Source organism: Tinamus guttatus, unplaced genomic scaffold, assembly GCF_059628265.1.
Source record: "Tinamus guttatus ecotype Peru unplaced genomic scaffold, ASM5962826v1 Tinamus_guttatus_pri_ptg000397l, whole genome shotgun sequence".
Classification (NCBI taxonomy): Eukaryota; Metazoa; Chordata; class Aves; order Tinamiformes; family Tinamidae; genus Tinamus; species Tinamus guttatus.
Window position 1 is genome coordinate 545,509 of NW_028288931.1, and position 21,790 is coordinate 567,298.

The window sequence follows — 21,790 nt, forward strand, 5'->3', positions numbered from 1 at the left end:
ATCCAATTAACCTGCTCGTGGCAGCCACTAAACCGCAGAGCTGCGGGGAGCCCAGAGGGAAGGGCCGTCCTGGAAACGGAACGCAGGGATTCAAGGAACAAAATCCGAGCTCCCGAGTCCTGGGTCACAAAAAGTGCTTTGAGTGAGGTTCTAAACCCTCAGTTCACAAAACTGGGAAAATACCAAAAGCGGACAAGATATGAATAAAGTGTTTTTTGTTTTCTTTTCTTTTCTTTTTTTTTTTTTAAAAAAAAAAAGAGGCCTCCAGCTTTTTGTAAGTGTAGTTTGAGCTTAGAAATTTCCATCAAGACTAGAAGATGATTATCCAATATCTTACATTATGCATTTCATAGGACAAATTTGTACTTGAAGAAAATTAAAGTAGCTTAGGATGAATGGCATCTCGAACGAATTTGACTGACAAACTTCCAGAAATCCCTTTTCCTTCTGAAAATCGTTTCTATGGCCAAGCCGATTTTCAAGAGGATGCCAGAGGGAACTCTGCAGGAACGACTTTCGGACACATTTCACCAGATCACACATTTGACAGCAATACAGCAATCCTGAGCAAAACGGCCACAGCTGAAGTGCCCTACAGAACAAGCCACTTCCAGTGGAGCCCTCCGTGATCCCGTCCCCAGATGCGACCTGCCCGGCTGCTCTCGCTCTGCTTCTTCCCAAACTCAATCTACCGGCGCCTCCCCCAACAGCACATAAAATTGGAGTTTCTTTTTTTTGATTTTTTTTTTTTTTTTTAAGGAGAGCAGGTACAAAAATAAAAGAAATCCATATACTCTGAAAATATACTGGAAACTGCCACCACAGATGAGGTACCATTTATCCCGACCCCCCACCCCCAAACTGCAAACATCAAAATATATATGTTTTTAAACAAAGGAAGAATATCTGGCTATTTAATCTCAGTTAAAATGACAGCACCCTTTGTTATACTTGATATTTCACACCATTAATTCTCTTTTGAAAAAACAAGATTCCTAACTAACCTTGATTCGTTGCTTATCTCCTCATTCCTTAGTGCAGTAATTGTCCGTCTCCGTTAAATAAATATAGCAGCTACAGCATCATAAATGTGTGGCCCTCACAACGCCAGTAACTTGATATCGTAATACAAATAAGTATCGGCACTTTACGTAGATATTTGCAAAACCAAAAACAGAGATTAAAACTTCCAAATACTCTACACATGAAAACCAGGTAAAAGTACTTTTTGAGCTAGCACTTAAGTCACTTTCCCAATGATTTTATTATTATTATTTTTTGGTGAAAGTAGCAAGCAAAAAGGCTTCTCAACTCATAGCCACTGAGTGTGGGCAGGATGAGTAGTGAACAGGGTCTTTGCAAGGAGACTGAAAAGACTTTAATAGAAGGAATTTAATCTAAATGCCAGAAATCCACAAGTCTTTGTAAAATAGTTTCTTAAAAAAAAATCTCTATTTTAAAACATCAATTTGCTGTAAAAAGCCTAACCTGAACATTTTGTAAACAGAACTACTAGCTCGAGTGCTTCTGAGAGAAGACTGTCAGGTCACACACTAAGGAAAACACACAAGAGATTTATCTGGAAATCATCTTGCCTCAGATCCTGTAGATGCACCAACCTCCCGCAGCAGCTTTATCCGCAGGCGCCGCAGGGAACGCGCGTTCGGAAGCCAAGGAAGGTGCCGGGAGCCGCGGCCGCACGCGGTGCCGCCCGGGACCCCGCAAACCGCCCGCCTGTGTGACCATTTCCAGTGCAATTTAACTCGGCAAAGTTCGTCTTTGTACATTATCCTCCTTGATACGGGAAGATAAAATACGTATTTACACTAACTGTTCAGTAAAGCTCGTTGAGACAGTGTTGTGAACAGCGCTATGTAGGTTTCAATGCGACACACAATGCACAAAATACAGTACTTCATCTTCTGGCAGAAAATGGGGAGATTCATGCCTCTTGAAGCAAAATGGGCTCAGATTTTAGGCTCAAAATACAGTATATTGGCAAAGAGTGGATTTCATGAGAACAAGAAGAGATAACCTACTTATACCAGGCCACTGGTTTTCATGTGGAGAGCACGTGGAATTCAGAAGGGCTGGGATAACAGCAATGCCCATATAAACGATCTGCAGTATATATACTATGAACCAGTGCAAATAAAAACAGTCAAAAATGCAGTTCACGAGTTTACAAAGTGCAAAACTCCCTAACCCCCTCACTGAATAAATGCTCATCTCTGACATCTTAAATATTGTTTTACCTTTAAAGTGGAATGAAAAAGTCCCATTAATTTGTTTCACATTTCAGTGATTTAACATGTTAACTATCCCAGCCCTCTTATTTTATTTGCAAAGTGAAATGAACTTACCCATAACTTAATTTTAAAAGGAAAGTCATATCAAAGAGGAAAATAGCTAAAAATTTTTATTAATTCCAGACACTTTATTGATGTCAAATAGATTTAACTAAGCATGTAAAAACTTAGATTCTAATAAAAAACACTTCCCATTTAAGTCAAATATCCATCACATTGCAAAGCCAAAAATATGGCCAATTCCTTTGTTAAATCAAAACACTGCAGTAACAACAATAAAGCTTGAAGAATTCTAGAAGCATTTTTGCTATTGTTTGATTTAAAAAAGGAAAATCCAAGGTTCCTTCTGACTATAAAACTTTCCTTTCAAAATTAAGGCTTTTACTTTGTCCTTTTAAAATCATGGAGGTGTCCATTCTCCCACGATTAGTGGTACAAATACTGCTTTAGTACAGCTCAATGGACACAGTTTGCCTTTAGAATGCTTATTGCACTAAAAGATAGCAAAAACAAGTTGTCAGTTTTTAAAAAATAAACATGGTTACATTTCTAAAAAATAAAAGTTGATGTTGACCATATGTTCTGTAATAATTAAATTAAAGCATTATTATTACTCTAATAAATATAAAAGAAACAAAAGGAAGCTAAACTTCAAAAACACATACATACGAAATCACATTAAGGTGAGAGGCAGCAAGTAAACTAGCATTTTTCTTTTTCCAAAAAGACCTTAAAACACCCTCTAAAGTTTCAGTTCTGGTGTTTACTATATGCAATCCCATAAAACTTGGGACATCTGATCTCACATGAAGCTCCAAAATATTTTGACTTGCCAGATAGAAAATAATTGAAACTTTTGGACTAAGTAAAACAGCAGCTTTAGTAAATTCACCAGGGAGCAAGAAGAGTTTGGATCACTACTGCCTGCACATAAACACCACTAGCTTCTTTGCTTGCTTTTTAGAAGGGAACTATCAGAGCGGAGGACTCCGGAACCGTGAAGAAAGATAAAGGCAGCAGTTGGCTAAACTAGGTTCAAATTATTGGATTAGTGTGCAAAACATCTTCCCCTCCCTCATTTTTTTCTACTTAGTGCTGTACATTCAAATGTACTTGGATATGTTCACATTCGAATGCTGATAGCAATACTGAGACAAAGATTTCTCAATGCAGTGGGGTAAAGAAAAAAGGGTTTTTTTGCACACTTCTATCCCTCAAACAATCACTGTGATTGTTCCTATAAAGGTGGTTTGCTTTTTTTTAATTACACCATGGATTTTTTTTTATTATTTTCTTTTTTTCTTTTTTTTTCTTTTTTTTTGCAAAGATAGTTGTGCTGCCGAGCAACTTGAGGTAAAGGCATAAGAGGGTTAAACTACGAGAGGAGAAAAAAAAAAAAAAATGACGGCGGTGCTTCTGACAGGAGACCGCACCAAAAAAGCAGTTGGCTGGTTTCATATTGCATAATAGTGCTGTGTTCCTCGATGAAGTAAACAATCTTCCTTGTGTCAATTTAAGGGTTAGCCTCTCGCCCCTGCCCAGTGTCAACTCCAGCATGATCGGAGGCGCCCCCCATAAACCAACCCCACTGGAAACATACATTGTATGTGGCTTATTTTTTCAGTTCTTCCTTGCAGTGAGTATGCTCCCGTTTTATTGACTTAAGCGAAGTACATCGTGCGTAAGGTGTCTTGGTGAATTTGTACAGCCTTCGCGAGGGCCTGTGGATCTCTCCCATTGCTTTGTCCTGAAACATGGCTTCCTTCAGCACTGCAAGGAAACGACAACAGCTGAGAAATGCAGCGCTGTAAATTGCATTAACTGAGATCAGGAGATATCTTCCCATCAGGTCAGTGTGCAGGAGGCTAATAAAACAATATTAATAGAGCTGGATACCGAGAAAAAACTACCGCCTGCCCGCTCAAGTGGGCTCAAGACTTTTGACAAAGCCTTTTACCTTAGGTGCTTGGTTTGTATATCTGTAAATAACCTCTTAGAAATATTTCAATGGCTTTAAGGTTTTAAAACATTTCTAACATAAAGCAGAGTTATATAAGTTCAAGGTACTATTAACATTTGCTCTATTCATGAGCACTCTAATTCTAAACCCAGAAGCTCTCAGTGCATAACTTGATTCTTCAGACCATGTCAAAGTAGTAACACAGATCACTTAAGCTAAGCTTAATACTTTTAGTCTGACTTTTATTCAACAGAATCTGCCAACCCATTCTGACCTAGTACAAGCAGCAGCCAGGAAAAGGTATTTGAAGTCTCAGAGGTTGCAAGGTGAGTGCTAGTTATCTATAATAGACGGCTTTGTGCCCGATAAGGGAGCAGGGACCAACAGGGACAAAAGCCTAAGGCCCTGCACTGCCATTTACCTGTCGTGTTCCTTGTCCACAAGATGGTATCGTGCTCTGAATGCTACCAGGTGAGCGTAGTAGGCTGGTGCGGGTATAGAGACGGAGCGCGTGCAGCGCACGTACGTGTGGCAAAGCTGGTAAGTCAGCAGCTGAAGTTCATCTGCAGTAAAACAGTTATCATCCCACAAAACATGATAGTGCGAGGGACGGCTGGTACCCTACGGAGAAGGGAACATCGGTTCACTTATCTGGTGTTCACATACAAAAAAAAAAACCAATTTGTTTTTAGATTCAGAAAGACCAGACTACCCAGTCTGAACTACTACTGAACAGCAGACAAAATTCAGTCTTACGTCAGTTACATTTGAAGGTGAATAACAAACTTACCATTCATATTGAACATTATCACTCCAATTATCCTTCCTTGGGAAGGAAAAAAAAGCCATCTAGTCTAAATTTGCCTAAACCTGAGCTTCTAGATAACCTTCTATGACAAAAATCTGCTCCCAGCATGCATAAGCTGCCATGACACCACTTCTTAGCCACTCTCCACTAAAACTCTCTCATTTACACACGTTTCTCACACAGATAACTGTTGCTTTCAACTCTTTCCAGTTTATTAATATCCCAAATTACAAGTATGCGCACCAGAAACGGTTCCAGTGTTTCAGCAGTTCCCTAAAGAATACTGCACAAAGATTTACATTGTCTGACAATGTCATCTTGCTTACCGGTTCAGGAGTTATAATTGCAGATCAGATTCTTACAAGCCACCAGTGTGCCAGGGTTTCCCCTGCCCTCTCTAAGTGTCACCAGCCCTGCTCTACCATCAGCAAGTGTTGAATATCGAGTTTGCCTTAGGAACTCTTCTCCATTACGTGATTGACTTACAATTACTTTGGAAGCTGCTCGTTTTGGAGTAAGTGAACACCTCTTATTACCTACACATGCTCTAAATTTAACATTTACTTGTAAAGAAGCAATCATACCTGTATTCCAGCATGGCTACAGAGGTAAAAGTCAAACTCATATGGATGCGTGATGTCTGTATCCACAGTCGTTCCAGCTGGAATGTTGCCACTTCGCCCAACCTACACAAGGTTTTGTTGAAAATAGTGTCAGTTATTCACACGTCCTAACCGTAATTAAAATCACAACTTTCTATGAACACATGCAGCAGTGGAAGAGCTGCCTCAGAACTGTGTGGAATGCAGCAGTACTGTGGCCTCGACCGGTGGGGATGGACGCAGAACGGCTCTACAAGCCACAAGAGCTGCACATAGATCTGTGCAGAACTGCACACTCATGCTTGTGCTCCCACTCAGAACAGCAGAAATGTTCATGATTTCATCATATTGCATTTTCTTCTAGTAAGATTTCTATAGGATTGGTTCTAGATAGTAACAAGAATATTAACTATATTTCACAGACAAGGACTAGCATTCAGAATACGTTTAAAAAAAATCCCTCCATCTAGTTTAGTCACGTTGTATTTACAGTCATAGAATTTTCTAGTTGGGTCCATGCCTATGAATTTAACATTTTCTATAAATGCAAAAAGAAAAAAATCAGGCCGACAGAAATCCACACTTATAAGTTCTTCAGCAACCTAAATTTTGACGTCAAGCTTTCTACGTAAGGTTTCTGTGAGATAACTATTACCCTTTCTGTTCTGTCAGCACAAAACAGTCGTGTATGATGTCGCTTCTGCACCACAATATAGGTTATTCCAGGCTGGTAATCCTTCTCCAAACTGATGCAGGCTTCTCTAATGGCTAGCAATTCATAATATAAAACCTACAAAGCACAAGAGAAAGTTTAGATTTTCCTCCTCTTCCATTTTGCATGCAATGCCTAATACATTGTTTGTAGTTAACACTACATTGAACTCTGCTACACAATTAGTAACTTCAGGAAATCCTTAGAAATATATATGTTTCCAAACTTTTAAGATCTCTTCTTTCTAGATAGGAACCCAATCCAATAAGCTTAAGAAATTCCTTGCTAAAAACATGGTAACTATTTTGTGATAACTTGGCATTCATATAAGCAACTTGAGCAAAATAGTTTATTCAAATATGAGAACTGGAATTATGTTACACATGATAATTAAGGAAAAAAAAAAAAGGGAAAAAAGAAAATAAATGAACCAACCTGTCGAAACTGTCCTTCAGAGACCCCATCCCTATAGAAGATGATTCGTGTGGGCTTGAAGCGTGTTGATTTATAGAACTGGATGAGAAGCTCTCTCACCATGGAGGCAAGATCCTGGATGATTTCTTGCCGAGGTCGCTGAACTCTCACTGTGGCACAGTACCGACTTGGGTGAGCATCCATACTACCTACAACCTTCAGGAGAACATTATATGACTAAAGGCTACAAGATCAAATCTACGCTAAAATATTCAAAACAGAAACAACAAAAATACTCCAGAATAGCAATTTTCCATAGAAGACGTTTGCTTTAAAACATTTACCACAAAACTTGTAGGCAGAATTTGCAGTAGGTGCAGGCTTAACAGTAATGAACATGTGGAAAGAGGCATAAACTTGTCTGACGCACACCAATCTGCAGATTTTATCTGCCTCGGAGCCTTCCTCTGTATTCTCAACACAGTAAGCCATGGAGTTCATATAAACTAACTTCTCAAGCTATATATATGCATTTTCTACTCTAACATTTAAGAAAAAAAGACTACGTTGATTTAATAAAGCTTACAGCAGCTATGGAAGGCTTCTTTCCATCTCCAGCAGGAGGGTGTGTGACATCTGCTCCCAAAAAGATCACTGGCTGCTGGAACACAGAAGGTCTTCAAAAAAAAAAAAAAAGACAAAAAAAAGTCACACTAGTAGATGAATAGCTGGTTCAAAGCTATTTCTCAATATGGGATTTTGTCTGTCCTTTCAGCTAAACTACAGAGAAACATCTTCTTACCAGGTATTCTGATCAAACATAAGCAAGGAAATGCATGTGCAAAGAAAGAACTTCTACGATACTATAGTTGTCACTCTAAAGTAGACGTCTCTAATTATATCATGATTCTATGACAAAAAAGGTTAAAAGCAGCATCTTAGCATTAATTATAGATTAATGCTTTTCAAATCTCATACATACCATACTCAGAAGGATATTTCAAACTTTAAAGCTTAGGTAACTTCAAATTCTTGGTGCTAATAACAAACTTTACCAGATCTCTCACTCTCCATAAGGATTCTTACCTTTGATGAGGTACAAGGATATTGTTGATTCCTCCTAGTTTAACATTAATCTTCAGGCACAGATTTGACAGGGTCTGTGGAGATGTTTTGATGACGTTTTTGACTTGCACACACTGCGTGGCCATTCCCAACAGCGTGTCTCCAACACGCTTCACCTCCGCTGAGGAGCAAGCATTAAGGTAAAAGTTAAGTTGACTTGAAATTACTGCTACATTCTCATGTTTTGATCTTACTTTTAGTCAAAATAATTCAAATACAAATCCTATTCCATTAACTTTCAATAGAGGTGCATGCTCAGACCAGCTTCCCATTCACTGCAACTTCAGATAAAAACCAGTTTTCTAACATCCAAAGAATTCTTCTATTCTGAAGAATTTCCTAACACATGCTAAGAAGCAAATGCCTCACAAGAGCAGAGAAGAGGTGCAGGCGGTTACTCCTCACCGTAGACGGGCGTCTTGCCCGGCAGGATGACGATGATGAGCTGCAGCCCCGAGTAGGTGTTCTTGAGGTGCCGGAACATGGGCTCCACGCTGTCGGCTCCCTGCGCGTACTTGCAGAAGCAGGGCTGGCCCTGGATCGGCATCCCCGCGTCCTTGGAGATCTTGCGCAGCTGGTCGGTGAAACCCCTACGGAGGAGAAGTTTAACTTGCACAGTAGCAGAAACACACAGCGTGCCCAGAATGGGACGGAAGAGTCTCTCGCAAATGAGGAATAGCATTCCAAACAGCTTTTAAAGCAGCATTTTTAAAGCACTCATTATGTGGAGGGTATAGAGCCTTGAAACATCATAAACTAGAACTGTAGGGAAAGGAAAAAGAACAAAAGGCACCAACAAGAGGCCTTCAGTAATCAAGATGCTAGAAATAACTGGATAGAAAGCAGCAACACCACAGGACCAAAACACCGGAACGTATCCGAGCAGGGTTTCTGACTGTAACGTCCAGCAGGAAAGCAAAGTTGCTTGGATGTTTTCTCTAGCATCGTGGAGGGCTAAAGTCAGCTAAAATGTTCATTAGAAAGTCTTACATTCAAACTTTCATTAAGAGAGCAGTCCAAAGCCTGAACTATGACACGCCTTACTTCAATATTTCTTCTCTGCACTGTCTCTGTGTTGCAAAGCAAGCTATGGCCCACATTTTGATCTCCACACCAGTGTGAAACTGCTTTCCTCGCATGTCCCATACTCCATGGCTTGGGGTTGCCACTGTTCGATTCTGTGGAAACAAAAGAAACCAATTAAAGTAGCTGAGAAAGCAAAAGCCCGCGTTATTTACAATTTCAGGAAAACACAAAGCTTAGCGCTCAGACTCTGTACTGCAAAAGATTAGACTGGCTGAAATATTCAAGTTAGTGAGAATCATCCTTTGAAAACAAAACAGAAACAAGCCAAAAGCCACAACAAAAATACCCTTACCCGTCCTCCATACTGCAGCATCGGAGCGGGGAGCACACGGCCCGTCACATGGGCCATCTCATCCCGGACTTTGAACTGGAACTCTTGAACAAATGGATCTGCATCATAATTCGCACTTCTTACCTAGAGAAACAGGAGTTTTTCCACATTATAAAAAATTGTCTGTTTATAATTCATATATGCTTGAAAAGAATACTGCAGAATTGTTCTCCAAAGAGCTCCTTTTCATTAACAGAGGCTCTATTCGACACCATTCAACATCTGTTTGACACCATTAACGTATCAGAAGTGAATAAATCTATACCATAAGATACATTGGATGAAAAAAAAAAATCTTCTTTTTTTTTCATCCACTGTCTCTTATGGTATAGATTTATTCCTACAGATACGTTTAAAGGATGCTCCAACAGCTTTAGCATGTGCAACAATGCAGATTTGAACAAGACACGTGAATGAACTCCCTCACTAGAAGAGGGAAGAGCAATCTGTTTTCATTTCCATTCTTGATCATACTTTCAGATATAATAACATATATATGAAACATTGTATTTCAAAAGCGTTATTAAACAAATTGCACTGAAGTAGTTCAGCATATACATGAAAAGGCTTTTTGCTGTACGCTCATTCAGGAGCGGTGTTTTTCCCCAGCATAGATTGAAAAGCACTCCCCCTTAGAGAGAAAGGCAACCAAAATTATCCAAATCCAACTGCTTTAATTACTGTAGAACGCATGTGGCACACTCATGGTTTCTGTTGATTACAGAACACTCAGCTATTAATTCTGAGTAGTTCCAATAACTTGGAAGTCACCGCAAAGATCAGAGCATCAAGTCTCATGCCAGGTGCTTGCTGGGTGTCTCATTAGAGGTTATCAGCTCAGGAAGCCGCCAGGAGGCTTCAGCAAAGCTGCTTAGCAAGAAACAAAGCAGCAGCCAAGGCCCAGGAAAAGAACTGCCAGGCTGGGGTCAAGATGTGAAACTTATCTAGTGCAGTATCACTTGGATGATTTAGTGAGGATTCTCACACTCGGTCTGAAATTAGGGAACTAACCAATCTGCTTATTTCTTCTTGTCTATCTGGAGCAGATCTTGCTGTTGCCTTTATCATAGTTGACGTCTGATTGTCCGTTAGCTTCTTGATACATCGTTGGCCAGCTACAATGTTACAAACCTTTAAAGGAAAATCAGAAATGTCATGCACAATAGAAGTATTAAGAAACAGATCCAAATAACTGTCCATATACAATATGGAGCCATCACTTTAAAATCACCTCCAGCAGGTTTAAGCAATGGCGTACTTTTTCCACAAAGCTCTAAACTTTAAAGCACATTTTAAAGGCAGCAAATTGTCTTTAGTGAGCTAAAATAAATAAATATATACGTAAACATGCAAAAGCATTTGTATTGCAAGCTGTACAGCTTGTTAGCATTCTGCAAAAAATACATTCTTCCAATAACACGATGATTTATCAGAATAAAATAATTACTTCTAGAGGCAGATAGGTGTGTTTCTGTTCTTGTCCCACTTGTAGGCAAGGAAGATGAGGATATTTCAGCTGGAGGTTGTATTTCTCTCTGAAATACTGTGCTACTGTTCTCTCCACAGTCTGGCCATTTTCTAACTGTAAAGGGAAACTGAAAATACATGTATTTTAATCACACATGTCCTGAAAGCTTAGTTGGCAAGCATTAGCATCCTCAAAATGAGTAATATATTTGGTCCTGCTACACATTCAGCACTAAGCTGCTGCACAGTTTATGCTCTGACAAACAGCATCTTACGTTTGATGACTTGCAGGCCTTCTTGTTACGTTACAAACACGGTATTTCCGTCTCATTGTTCCACAATGAGTCACTTCTACCTTTAGACCTGCATGAAAGTATCAAAAAAAAAAAATGACACAGCTACACAAAGCCATTTGCACAGGAGACACAAGGTTGCTTATAACAGAACATGCCCTAATCAAGCAGCTTTGAGAGCAGAGCTCCAACACAATACTAGAAATTGCTGTTCTCTAAACCCGCTGTGGTTCTGCAGAAGGCTCTTGCCTCCCACAGTGCTGCTCACAGAGACTGCAGATTCTTTAATGCAGGATTTGTTTCACTATACTTGATCACAGTATCCTGCATGGAATATCTGGATGCTGCAATAATCCAGAAGAGGCAGCTTTTCATTTTCCAGTTTTCTATCTTCCAGAATATAGTCAAACAGATAACAGAAAAGAGGAGGCACGGAAAGACTATTGCAAAGTAATTATTATTACTTTTTAAATGATGACTATTCCATAAACCATTTTGTTAATATAATTCAGAGGGCTTGGGGTTTTTTTGTTTTTCTGTTTTTGTTTTTTTTTTCCTGTCAACGGAACAGTAGACTCTAATTCTACATAATGTTACACAACCACCTCTGAGAAGAGCTTGGAATTCTCTTTCAAGACTTCTTTCTCTGTAAACTTCTCTGTAATTAAAGGATGTGGGAAAACAAAGCAAAACAGCATATATAGGGAGTGAAACTACTCAAACCAGAAGCTTATGCAATTCCTCTGGAATGGAATTTGGCCTTCAGCTGCAAGTCAGCAAGTGGTACTTGTTTTTCCATCTGGCAATCAGCTACTGGAAGTCCCTGCAATAGCCACTTCTTCAGAATCAATGATGCTGCTTTGGAATCAATGCTCGTTCTGCCTCAGCAGTTGGACTGCAGGAGACCTAAGCCACAGCGCTGCTACGGCCACACTGACATGGCTAAAAGGGGACAGCTGCTTCCCTCTAACGAGGCAGCCACCACCACACAGGCTTTCCTCCCCTCTATCCGGGGGGGAAATACCTCATTTTTCATTTTTAGTTTCTGTAGGCCACATTGTTTCATTTAATTCTAGAACTACAAACAACAAATACTGCAATTCTCTTGGCAGCGCTCTGGCCCTTAGTGCAACCTAGCTGGGAGGCTTCCAGTTAAAACACTGGATGTCCCTCTGAACTGGCCTGAATGTATTGCCCGGGACAAGACAGACCCACTGGCACTCACCCTTTATCTCTTTGGTGAATTTTACCCGATGAGAATCAGTCAGAGGTCTTGGTTGTTCATCAATATTATGAATGTCAAGAACTTCACACATAAATTGAATTACAGGTTGTGCTTTGTAGAAGGCAGTGGCAGAAACTAAAAGAAAAACATTTTGAGTAAAATCATCTGAATCAACATATTTGATGATCATATTATTCATATTAAGTGAAAACATCATATTAAGTGAAAACAAACTGTTTTCAAACAGGACAGTTGATTAATCCCACTAAATTAAGACCATGAACAGTCTGCTTGGCAAAGTTACAGTCAACTGAAACAACATTTTTTATCAGGAAATGTGAGGAGGCACCAGCCACAGCTCAAATATAAGCAAACAACTCCACACACTTAAAATAGCAGCAAAAATGATTATGAAATAGCCGACAAGTGTTTTATGAGTTTTGCAGGTCTCGCATCCCCGCGCCAGCACAATCACACGCGCTCGGCCGCGGCTCCGTGACGCGCTCCGGCCTGCGGAGCGTCGCCCCGGCAACGCGGCCCTGCGCCGCGCGGGCCGAACCGGGACCGAGTGACGTCACCTCGACGTCATCCCCGCGCTCCCAACTACAGGGAGCGTCCTTTGAAATGCAGCGTAAAGACAGAAAAAACAAGTTTCACATCCATGCAAGGAAGGAAGCTGCTGATTGACATTGGTGTGGATGTATCAACACAAAAATGAGGTATGTGATTAAGCGATGCTATGCTTTCCTTTATGTTGCACGTGATAGACTGGATGGCAAAGTCGATTTTATTCTCGCAGGCGTGACTTATCGTCATTCCCAGCCCTGAACTCCGACTCACCATCGATGTTGAGCATCATCTTCCACATGGCAGGCCGGACAGACTGATGGAATCCAAACCAGACCTCCCTGCCGCCTCCCAGCGGGTGGTCGTAGCCTTCCGGAGCGGAGAAGAAGGAGCGGCCCACCGGGGTGTACCTGGTAAAAGAGGTGACCACAAGTTTACGGCACACATTTCCAAATGTCAGTTAAAATAACACTCTGTAGTACGGATTACAGCACAGATTTTTTTTTTTCTTATAATTTTGTGTTTCCGAAATCTGTGCATCTAGAAATAAGCTTAAACAACACACTCCAAATGCTGCTGTTTCCACCACAATGTATTTAAATATAGACAAAACGTTTACCAGATTTTGCAATTCGCAGCCACTTTCAGTTTTTACAACAAATAACAAAATAAACTAATTCACCCTTTCTTATCTTTCACCTCAGTAATTGCTATTAGAGCACAGATTCTGTACAAGTGTTGTACATTACCGGACTGACCCTCAAATATCATTTTGCTTGTTCTAGTAGGGGATATTTGATTACTTCTAATAGCCTCTAATGTATTAATTGGGGCAGAAAAAGAGCTGGAAAAACTACTGCTTGTCTCCAACCTCAAAAATGGCTCTTCACAGACCTCCATGCTTGTTCCATTTAGAATGGAGAGATATCATACAGAGATGATCAGTTTTTGTGTTTCTTTGAAATCTGGGCTAGTTGGGGAACTCTGGCTACCATAAAATCCCAAGTCACTTTTCTGGGGAGTCAGTTACACTCAATGAAAAAAAAACAAGTGGGGAAAAACATGGTTAAAAAACATGGTTAAAACATGTATTCAATGCTTCATTAAAACCCGAGAGGCGACCACCATTGTATCCCAGGGAATTAGAGACAGACACTTTTAGGTATGTCACTAAATTCATGAGACCTGGCTCAACCCAAGCAGAAAACATCAAGCAGCACTACAGCATCCTGCAATCCTTCGGTATCTTAAGTACGGCAAACTGTAAGGCCTCCTGTTTCTTGATCTTTTCCAACAAAATAGATGATCTGGAGTTCAAAAGCCTACAAAAATACACATTTCTATGTAATTAGCTATATTCTGCCCAGTCTGGCTACTCAGATGTGCTGTATAAGGGAATACTCAATTTACTTTCAGTTGTGAACAAAGAGGAATCAGTGTCTCCCAATGGGGACACTTCAGGTAGAGAAAGACTGCAGGAAGACAGTGAACCTACTTCATGGAGGGCAGGTGTCGTAGCACCACATCGACAGCATGGACAGGGTTAGTGCTGATGGGTTTGTCTAGTTCCAGAGGCTCAGGCAAGGTTCTTCCCGTCAAAACTTCATGCAGCAAGTGCCAGCTCACCCGAGAAACAAACTTGATGGACACTTTGAAGGGACGATCTTTTCCTCCTTCTCCTGGTAAAGTCACATCCAAATCCACCTAATGGGGGTGGGAAAAGAGAAAAAGGAAAAGGCTGTATCCCATGCTTGTCCTAGCTAGCATCTGATATCCGAGGGGTATTGAAGAATCACCATTTCTTGCATTTTTTGAACTGGAAAGCTCAAAAAGAAGCCTGTATAATGTGAAAACGACATCAATACTTTGCTTCAGCCCCATAATAGGGATTGAGGTTCCTGCCTTCTGCACCATTTTTATGGTCCACTTTGTCAGCATTGCTATTAATAACAATAAAGTACAATTTTCCTGCCCTGAACAAGAGCGAAGGAGGGCACAAAATGCGCTCCCAAGCCACCGTATTTTTGGAAGTGTGTTTTGAAGCAATAACCATGCTTAGCTCACTTCAGCCTTCCCACTCCAGAAGTCTATATCATTTACAGAAAAATGTCTATTTAACAAACCCTTGGCAAAATAGCACTTTGAAAGTGCTTTCAGGAATTTTTTTGGCTTTAAGTTAAAAGAGTAAGTACAGGAAATAGGAAGCAACATGTCCCAGTGCCTTAAAATTCACTACTCATCTCTTAGATACCTATACAAACATATTACAGATAATTTTTGGACAAGCCTGTAGCCCGTGCTCTTAAATCTGACTGCTTACATGCTGTTACTACTAACAGTATGGACTACATATCCTTGACGTAAACAAAAAATAAAGTTTTAGAGAAATTGTACTTTAATTTCTTAATAGTATTTCAAAGTGAGACAATGTATTACAGTCTGTAAAACTGACTATTTAATAGACCAATAGATGAGGAACGTGTCTACTAGATACTTCTAGGGAATGTTCTAAATGCAAATCTTACATGCACATATCCATACAGTAAAATTGACAAAAAACATATGAGTGACTTTATTTCTGTACAGATCACTTAGGATACTTTGTTTTTCTGAATTCTATGATATCAGACGTTTCGCTTGTTTCCGTTTCATTCTAGGAAGTTGTCAAAAACACCAGTGTTCTCCCAGTTCTCTTACCCCAGTAGTGGCCACAGGAAGTGGATTGGCTGTATAAAGGCTTCTTTTCCCATCATAAACTGGTCTACGGTCCCCAAATATTGTCACTTTAAAATGCTGCACCATGGAGTCCACCACCTCCCTAGAAAAGTTGATATTTACAAGGAAAATGTTTGAAAACAAGTACCAAACTGGAATTGGCTGCCACAAGCCCTGTGTTTTGCTGAAGAGCTTCCACAAACACGTTGCCCAAGGGAATTACAGAATCACCCACTGACACTCCAAAAAGCTGCTTCACATACAACTATCAAACACTAAAGAATAAAATCATAATCAATGCAAATGTTCAAGTACCAGAAAATATTTTAACTGAGAATTGCACACAATCATATATTATTCTTTTTAGTGGATTTGTGGCAGTAAAGAGAATATAGAGCAACACAAGCAATGAAATTGAACTTGAAATGGAACAGTGCTTTCATCTCATATAAAGAGGTTTTCTAGAGGCAAGCAGGAGTCCAAGGAGACTCTCAGTGCCTCTGGCTGAACCAGCCTCAGGGCTTTGAGCTCGTGCAGCAACACTCGTTTCCTCAGTGCCACTACAACTGTTTTACTTGTTGCACCAACATTTTCTCATTCTATAGAATGAGCAGCAACCCCCTCACAAGCCATTTCCTGGGCAGACAACATGACCCCACGCGGTTCAGCAGGCACCGAGCTCCTCCTGGGGCAGGCTGGAAACAGCTGCCAACCATCACCCCAAACCTCACCACAAAAACACCCCTTTCAGGTACTTTGCAGAGGCCTATCATTATGGTTTCACAGGTGTTCTTCACTTAACAGCACATTAGTAAATCAACCATTCATGACAGTAAGATTATATTAAATATTGATTCACATTGAAGCACTTTATCCCAATGTGGACAATTTATTAGCTTCCTTTTAATTCACACTTAATGCAGGCATTTACACAGCCTTCGATCCTGTGTTTACATAAAGTCAATAAAATTTAGAAGATGAATTTGGCCATCTTACCTGTTCACCCTCCGAGGACACTTATCTGGTTTGATGTCCACCTCATAGAGGTAGACATCAATCTTTGGGATTTCGACTTGGAAGCAGTTGGCCAGCAGTTTAATGGGTTTGCCCATGGTGCCATAGCCGGGCCGCCTGGGCACCATGAGGAGGGGCTGAGCCCCGACGGGTCCTGCAAAACAAACCCAAACTCATGAGGACCCGGAGCCGCGAGAGGCCGGGCAGCACGGCTGGCTGGTGTCCCAGCAGCTAAACGCGCGCGTGGATCCTGGGTGCACGCGCTGGGGACACGGAAACGCATCGGTCCCTCTCCTGGAGGGGGTCAGTAACCAAACCCCTTCGTCCCAGACAAGCCTCCTCAGACACGTGGGTCACTCACGCCTCCCCAGGCAGCAAACGCACCGTAACAAACATGATCCGTTTTCAGTTTCTACTAGTATCTTCACTGCCTCATTCCAGACAAGAAACAAAAAACAGGCTTTGTCGGGGTTTCAGAAAAATTACTCATCTTGCAAATGTCATGATTTACAGAGCATTTGATTAAGTTAGTTAAAAATTCTCCGCTCTCCTCCTACTCAGTGACGCAGATAGCAAATCCTGCCCACTCATTTTCATAGAAGAGTTAAAATGTCAAGCGCTGTTAAAATGCGTCGTTTGCCTTTTGATTAATCTCCATCTTTCCTGGAAAAATTTATTTCTTGAGGGAAACCACGTACTGAAAACAGGTGAACTTGCAGGCTAAGTTCTCTTGTAACATTTGCCCACTCTACTGAGAAACACAGCAAAAAATCCTGATTTGGGTTGGCTTCATGCCATAAGATAAAACAAAAACATAAAACAAGCAGCACCATTTAAAACTCCCCCATAGACTATGCTTATGCAAAACTTGGTCCAAGCATCTGCTCTCTTCAACTTTTTCTTCGTTTTAATACTATGACATGGGTAAAAGCAGCTCCATGATTTACTCCAGATATATTTTAGGAATATAGGCATGTGCAAAAAGTTACTAGCAAACACTCAAGTGGCACAAATGACTGAAGAGCGGGACATGCAGGCCATGGTTTTGATGTAGTTCGTCCATGCGGGGAAGGCGAACGGAGGCAGCGGTACCAAGGGGACGACAGGAGCGGCGCAGAGCGGGGCCGCGGCCGCCAGCGCCGGGCACAGGACCCGGGGCGGCAGCGAAAGGTCCGGCCAGGCCCCGCGGGGAGCGGACGGAGCCCCGGCCGCTGCTCCTCGCAGGGCTGCCGAGCGGGAAGCCGAGCGGCCAATTAGCCGAATAAAATCACCCGTCTATGCATTAGTCGTGAATCATATTTTTAAAGTTCACTGCATTTTGCTGCCACGCTGCGCTCCGTACAGGCTCCTTTGGGCAGCCAGCTGAAAGCAGCAGCGTGGCCGCCGCGCCGGCGGGCACGAGGAGCCGCTCTGCGGGCGCCCACAGCCCGGCTGCGCCGGGAACGGCGCCGTCCCGTGGGAACGGCGGGTGCTCCGCGCGGCGCACACGGGCACCGCCTCGGCGCCCCTTCCCGTCATCCGCACGCAGAACGGCACAACGCGCTCAGAAGCTCCAAAGGCCCTCGCAGAACCGTCACCGCCCTGCGCCCCGGCGCGGGACAGGGACAGGCAGGACTGTCCTCCCGCCGCCTCAAAGCGGGGGCAAAGACACTCGGGCATTACTTAGTTGACCAACATAGACATTTTAAAGGAGAAAATAAGCAGGACTATTTTCCATCAAAACAGAAGGATTCCTAATGACTTAAGTGGGCCTTGAATCAGAGGTTCTTCTTCTATGGTACTCTAGATGCTTCAAAAAAGAGAGTTAAACAAAAGATGTGACTGAAATGTCTACGTAGCCAGAGTCACGGCACCCATCTGGCGCACATCCAGCACAGGCTGGAATCTACCTAGCAACCAAACAAGGCCTGGTCAGAATAAGGGCTCAGGAGAAAGAACACGGGCCCAGACACTGGCAAATACTTCCAAACATTTTAAGGAAACTCATGCTTTTGGCATACAATTTTACTGCAAGAGACAAAATACTTACTAGTAAGATCCTAAAAGAAAATATGGAATTCCCGTCACGATGCTTTCTTTGCAGAAAGGGGCATCAGTAACGAGCTTCCTGCAAAAAATAATCTATTTTCCTATTGTGTGCTCCAATATTACGAAATTTAAAAATATTGGCAGGTGACTGCTTCAGGCCTGTAGCTCTAAATCCCTACTTGGATAGGTGGCTGAAGAGCCTTAAAAACACCTGACAAAATAAAAAAGATGCCTTTTGCCAGCACCTCTGCTTGGGCTTGGAGGCCCAGTCCATGCTGCTCAAAGGAAAACCCATCACTACCAAGGATTATGAGTTATTTCCAGATTTAAAAAATAGATAGGAAGATGCTGAAATGTTGCTTTCAATATTTAAGCCGCTTGCTTATGCCAGAAGTCATGAATCGCCTTATTTCTGTAGCAGCAACCTCTCTGGCATTACATGAGTAATGCAGTCCATGGTTGCTGCAGTCTCACTCTCAGTTGAGGCTTTGTCTTTTCCTCTCCTTTTCCCCGCTTTCAGATAATGAGCCCTGCTAAGGCTCCTCAAAACCGACGCTCCGGTGCCGTTCTCCACAAGCAAGTACCTACGTGCCCATCGGTTCCATAACCGAGTTACAGAAACGCTTACAAAACAAGGCAATGAATCGAAAACAGCATTAAAAAAATAGGCATCAGATATTCTAAGCGCAAGAACTGGTTGCTGTGTTTGCTTTGTAGAGTTTGTCCCCAACCACGTGCGGAGGTGCCACAAACCCAAACACAAGCAGGGCAGCGCTCTGCCCTCGAAAGCCAAGGGAATGAACGGCCACGGTGCGCTAACCCGTTTGGCAGCCGGGAGGAACGGCTCCCGGCAGGTAAGGGCATTCACTGCAAAGGGCTGCTGGCTGGCAGGAAAACACGCGGCTCGCTTCGCTCCTCCTCAAGCCCCGGTTTCCTATCTAGTGTTTTGAAAATGCCACCAATTCACGAACTCGGAGTCACTGCCACCAGGTGACAGGCGCTGCCCCCGTGTGCTCCGCAGGTTTCCAGCTCGGGGCAGGTCCCTTTTCCCATTTACTGCCTGCAGAGCTGCTAAGGGGCAGCTGCAAGCGCTCGGATACAACGTCCTGCTGCTGACCGCGGCGACGAGCTGCCAGCGATCCCCTGCAGCACAGAGAACATTCCAACCAGCCCTCAGCGCTTTAAAGCAAAGGCTAAAACATACTCCGGGTCCATAACAAGTTTCGCGTCTGAACCAAATTAAAAGAAGCAAAAAGCTCATGACTCATTTCACCAGTTTCAGGAAAACACGGCACACCAGGAATGAGAGATGAAAAACCATGACTGAAGACTAACCCTGAACTGTGTCGATGCGGTTCCACAGACCATTTGGGTTACGGGGGAGCTCCGCGCCCCCACACGTGCCCTGGTGCTGGTGGCTCCCACACAAGTGCCAGGACACGGGCTGAACCGCCGGGCTGTGCAGCGATGCTCCGGGACGGAGCCGTGACTGCTCCAACGCAGCCCAAGCCACGGGAGCCTCGCGGGGCTGTCGCTTCTTTAAATTCAGCCTGGAAGTTACCCCAAGAAACACGCTACCTGGGGCACCAATGAAGCAGCTACGAGGGTCAAACGAACATGTAGCCAAGCTCGGGTCCGAAGTGCTTCTGGAAAACTCTCCTGCGACTCCCATCGCAGGCATTCCCAAGCGGGACGGCTTCCGAGGGCACTTATGATTCATTGTCCTTCTGCCTTCTACCCCACCCACAAAACTGTAGCTTTTAGTGGTCCACCCAAAGCTTTAGTCTTAATACGGAGAGAGAAAAGCTGGGACTTCATGTCTTTCCCAAAGCGTATATAGAAACCCTTCTTTTAAAAATAAATAATAATAAAAAAATCTGGTCACTTCAGAAAAGATGCCCATGCTGCCTCACTAAAAACGCACCACACCAGGTGAGAAAAACAACTTCTCATCTCTAAGAGCAAAAGCATGGCCTGCTCTACCCCACACGTTCCCTCACGCCCAGGAAAGGCCACGCGTCCCTCCACGGCCTTCTCCCTCGCAGGGCAAAGTTCTCCTAATTCCTGCTGGCCTCGAGGCTCCCGCGTCCTCCTGCGCTGCCCCTGGCATCTAGAGCAGACGAGCACGACACACTGGGGAGAAACGAGCGAAGCTTTATCTGCTCCTCTTGCAAACCTGTATCCCATCTGGGGACCACAATTATACCAGGATAGCGTTCACAGTTATTTAACACCTTCAAATTATTAGCATACTATCTGAATTCCACCAAATTGCTAAAATTCAGCACCTTCCTAAAACGGCTTGAATTCCACCATGTATTCCACCATCCCATCACGCCAGGACACTGCTTAGGTAACAAGTTCTTCCAGGCAAATCCACCTTGGGCTGAAATCGCCACGTAAATCCCAAAGGAGAGGGTGACAACAGAGGACCCCGCGCGCTCCGCCCCGGCGCTTCCAGCCCCGCGTTCCCGTTCTCCCCAGGGACGGCAGCTCCCGGAGGCCGCAGCGGGACGCGGGGCTCTGCGGCTCCCTCCGAGGCGGCGGGTGAAGCCCAGCCCGCGCGCTCCCTCCCGCGCTCCCGAGCCGCTCCGGGAGGGGATCCCGGAAAAGCCGCGGCCGCCGCTCCCCAGAGGCGGGTGCTCCCGCCCCGCGCCCGCCGCCGGGACACGGCAGGATGGCGGGATCCGGGTTAGGCCCGAGGGGGCCTCGTGCGCGGCCGGGGCAGCGCCGCCGCCGGAAGCAGCGGGCCGGGCCTCGCCTCGTGCCGGGCGGGCGCGGGGGCCGCTCCGCGCCGCGGGGCGCCGCTCACCTGCGCTGCCGATTTCCATTCATGGAGCTGGGCGCAGCCGCGCGGGCTGCGGGCTCCGCCGCTGGCCGGGCCGGGCCGGGCCGCGCTGCGCGGGGCTGCGCGGCCCCGTAGGCCGCGGCGGGGGGGGGCGCGGAGCGGCGCGGAGCGGCGGCGGCACCGAGCGCGCGGGGCGGAAGTTGCGTGGCCGCCGGCCGCGGCACCGGAGCGCGCGGGGCGGAAGTTGCGTGGCCGCCGGCAGCGGCCCCGGCTCGCGCGGCCGCTCTGCCCCGCCGCGCCGCCCGACGGAAATCCCGCCCCCGCGCGCCCTTCCGGGGGGCGGGCC

General features: G+C 43.9%; 1 protein-coding gene across 1 annotated transcript; it reads right to left on the reverse strand.

Annotated features, from left to right (window-relative positions):
- Positions 1–3,753: 3,753 nt before the first annotated feature.
- AGO3 (argonaute RISC catalytic component 3) lies at positions 3,754–21,523 on the reverse strand. The gene is made up of 19 exons (XM_088531052.1): positions 21,469–21,523; positions 16,611–16,782; positions 15,597–15,717; positions 14,395–14,603; positions 13,173–13,309; positions 12,333–12,467; positions 11,090–11,177; positions 10,795–10,942; positions 10,359–10,478; positions 9,309–9,431; positions 8,975–9,108; positions 8,336–8,520; positions 7,892–8,051; positions 7,392–7,482; positions 6,827–7,021; positions 6,335–6,469; positions 5,662–5,763; positions 4,691–4,890; positions 3,754–4,079 (listed from the first exon to the last, which is right to left on the reverse strand). Exons 1-19 carry the CDS (start codon positions 21,485–21,487, stop codon positions 3,971–3,973), a joined length of 2,583 nt encoding a protein of 860 aa, XP_088387178.1. The 5' UTR covers positions 21,488–21,523; the 3' UTR covers positions 3,754–3,970.
- Between the last annotated feature and the right edge of the window lie 267 nt (positions 21,524–21,790).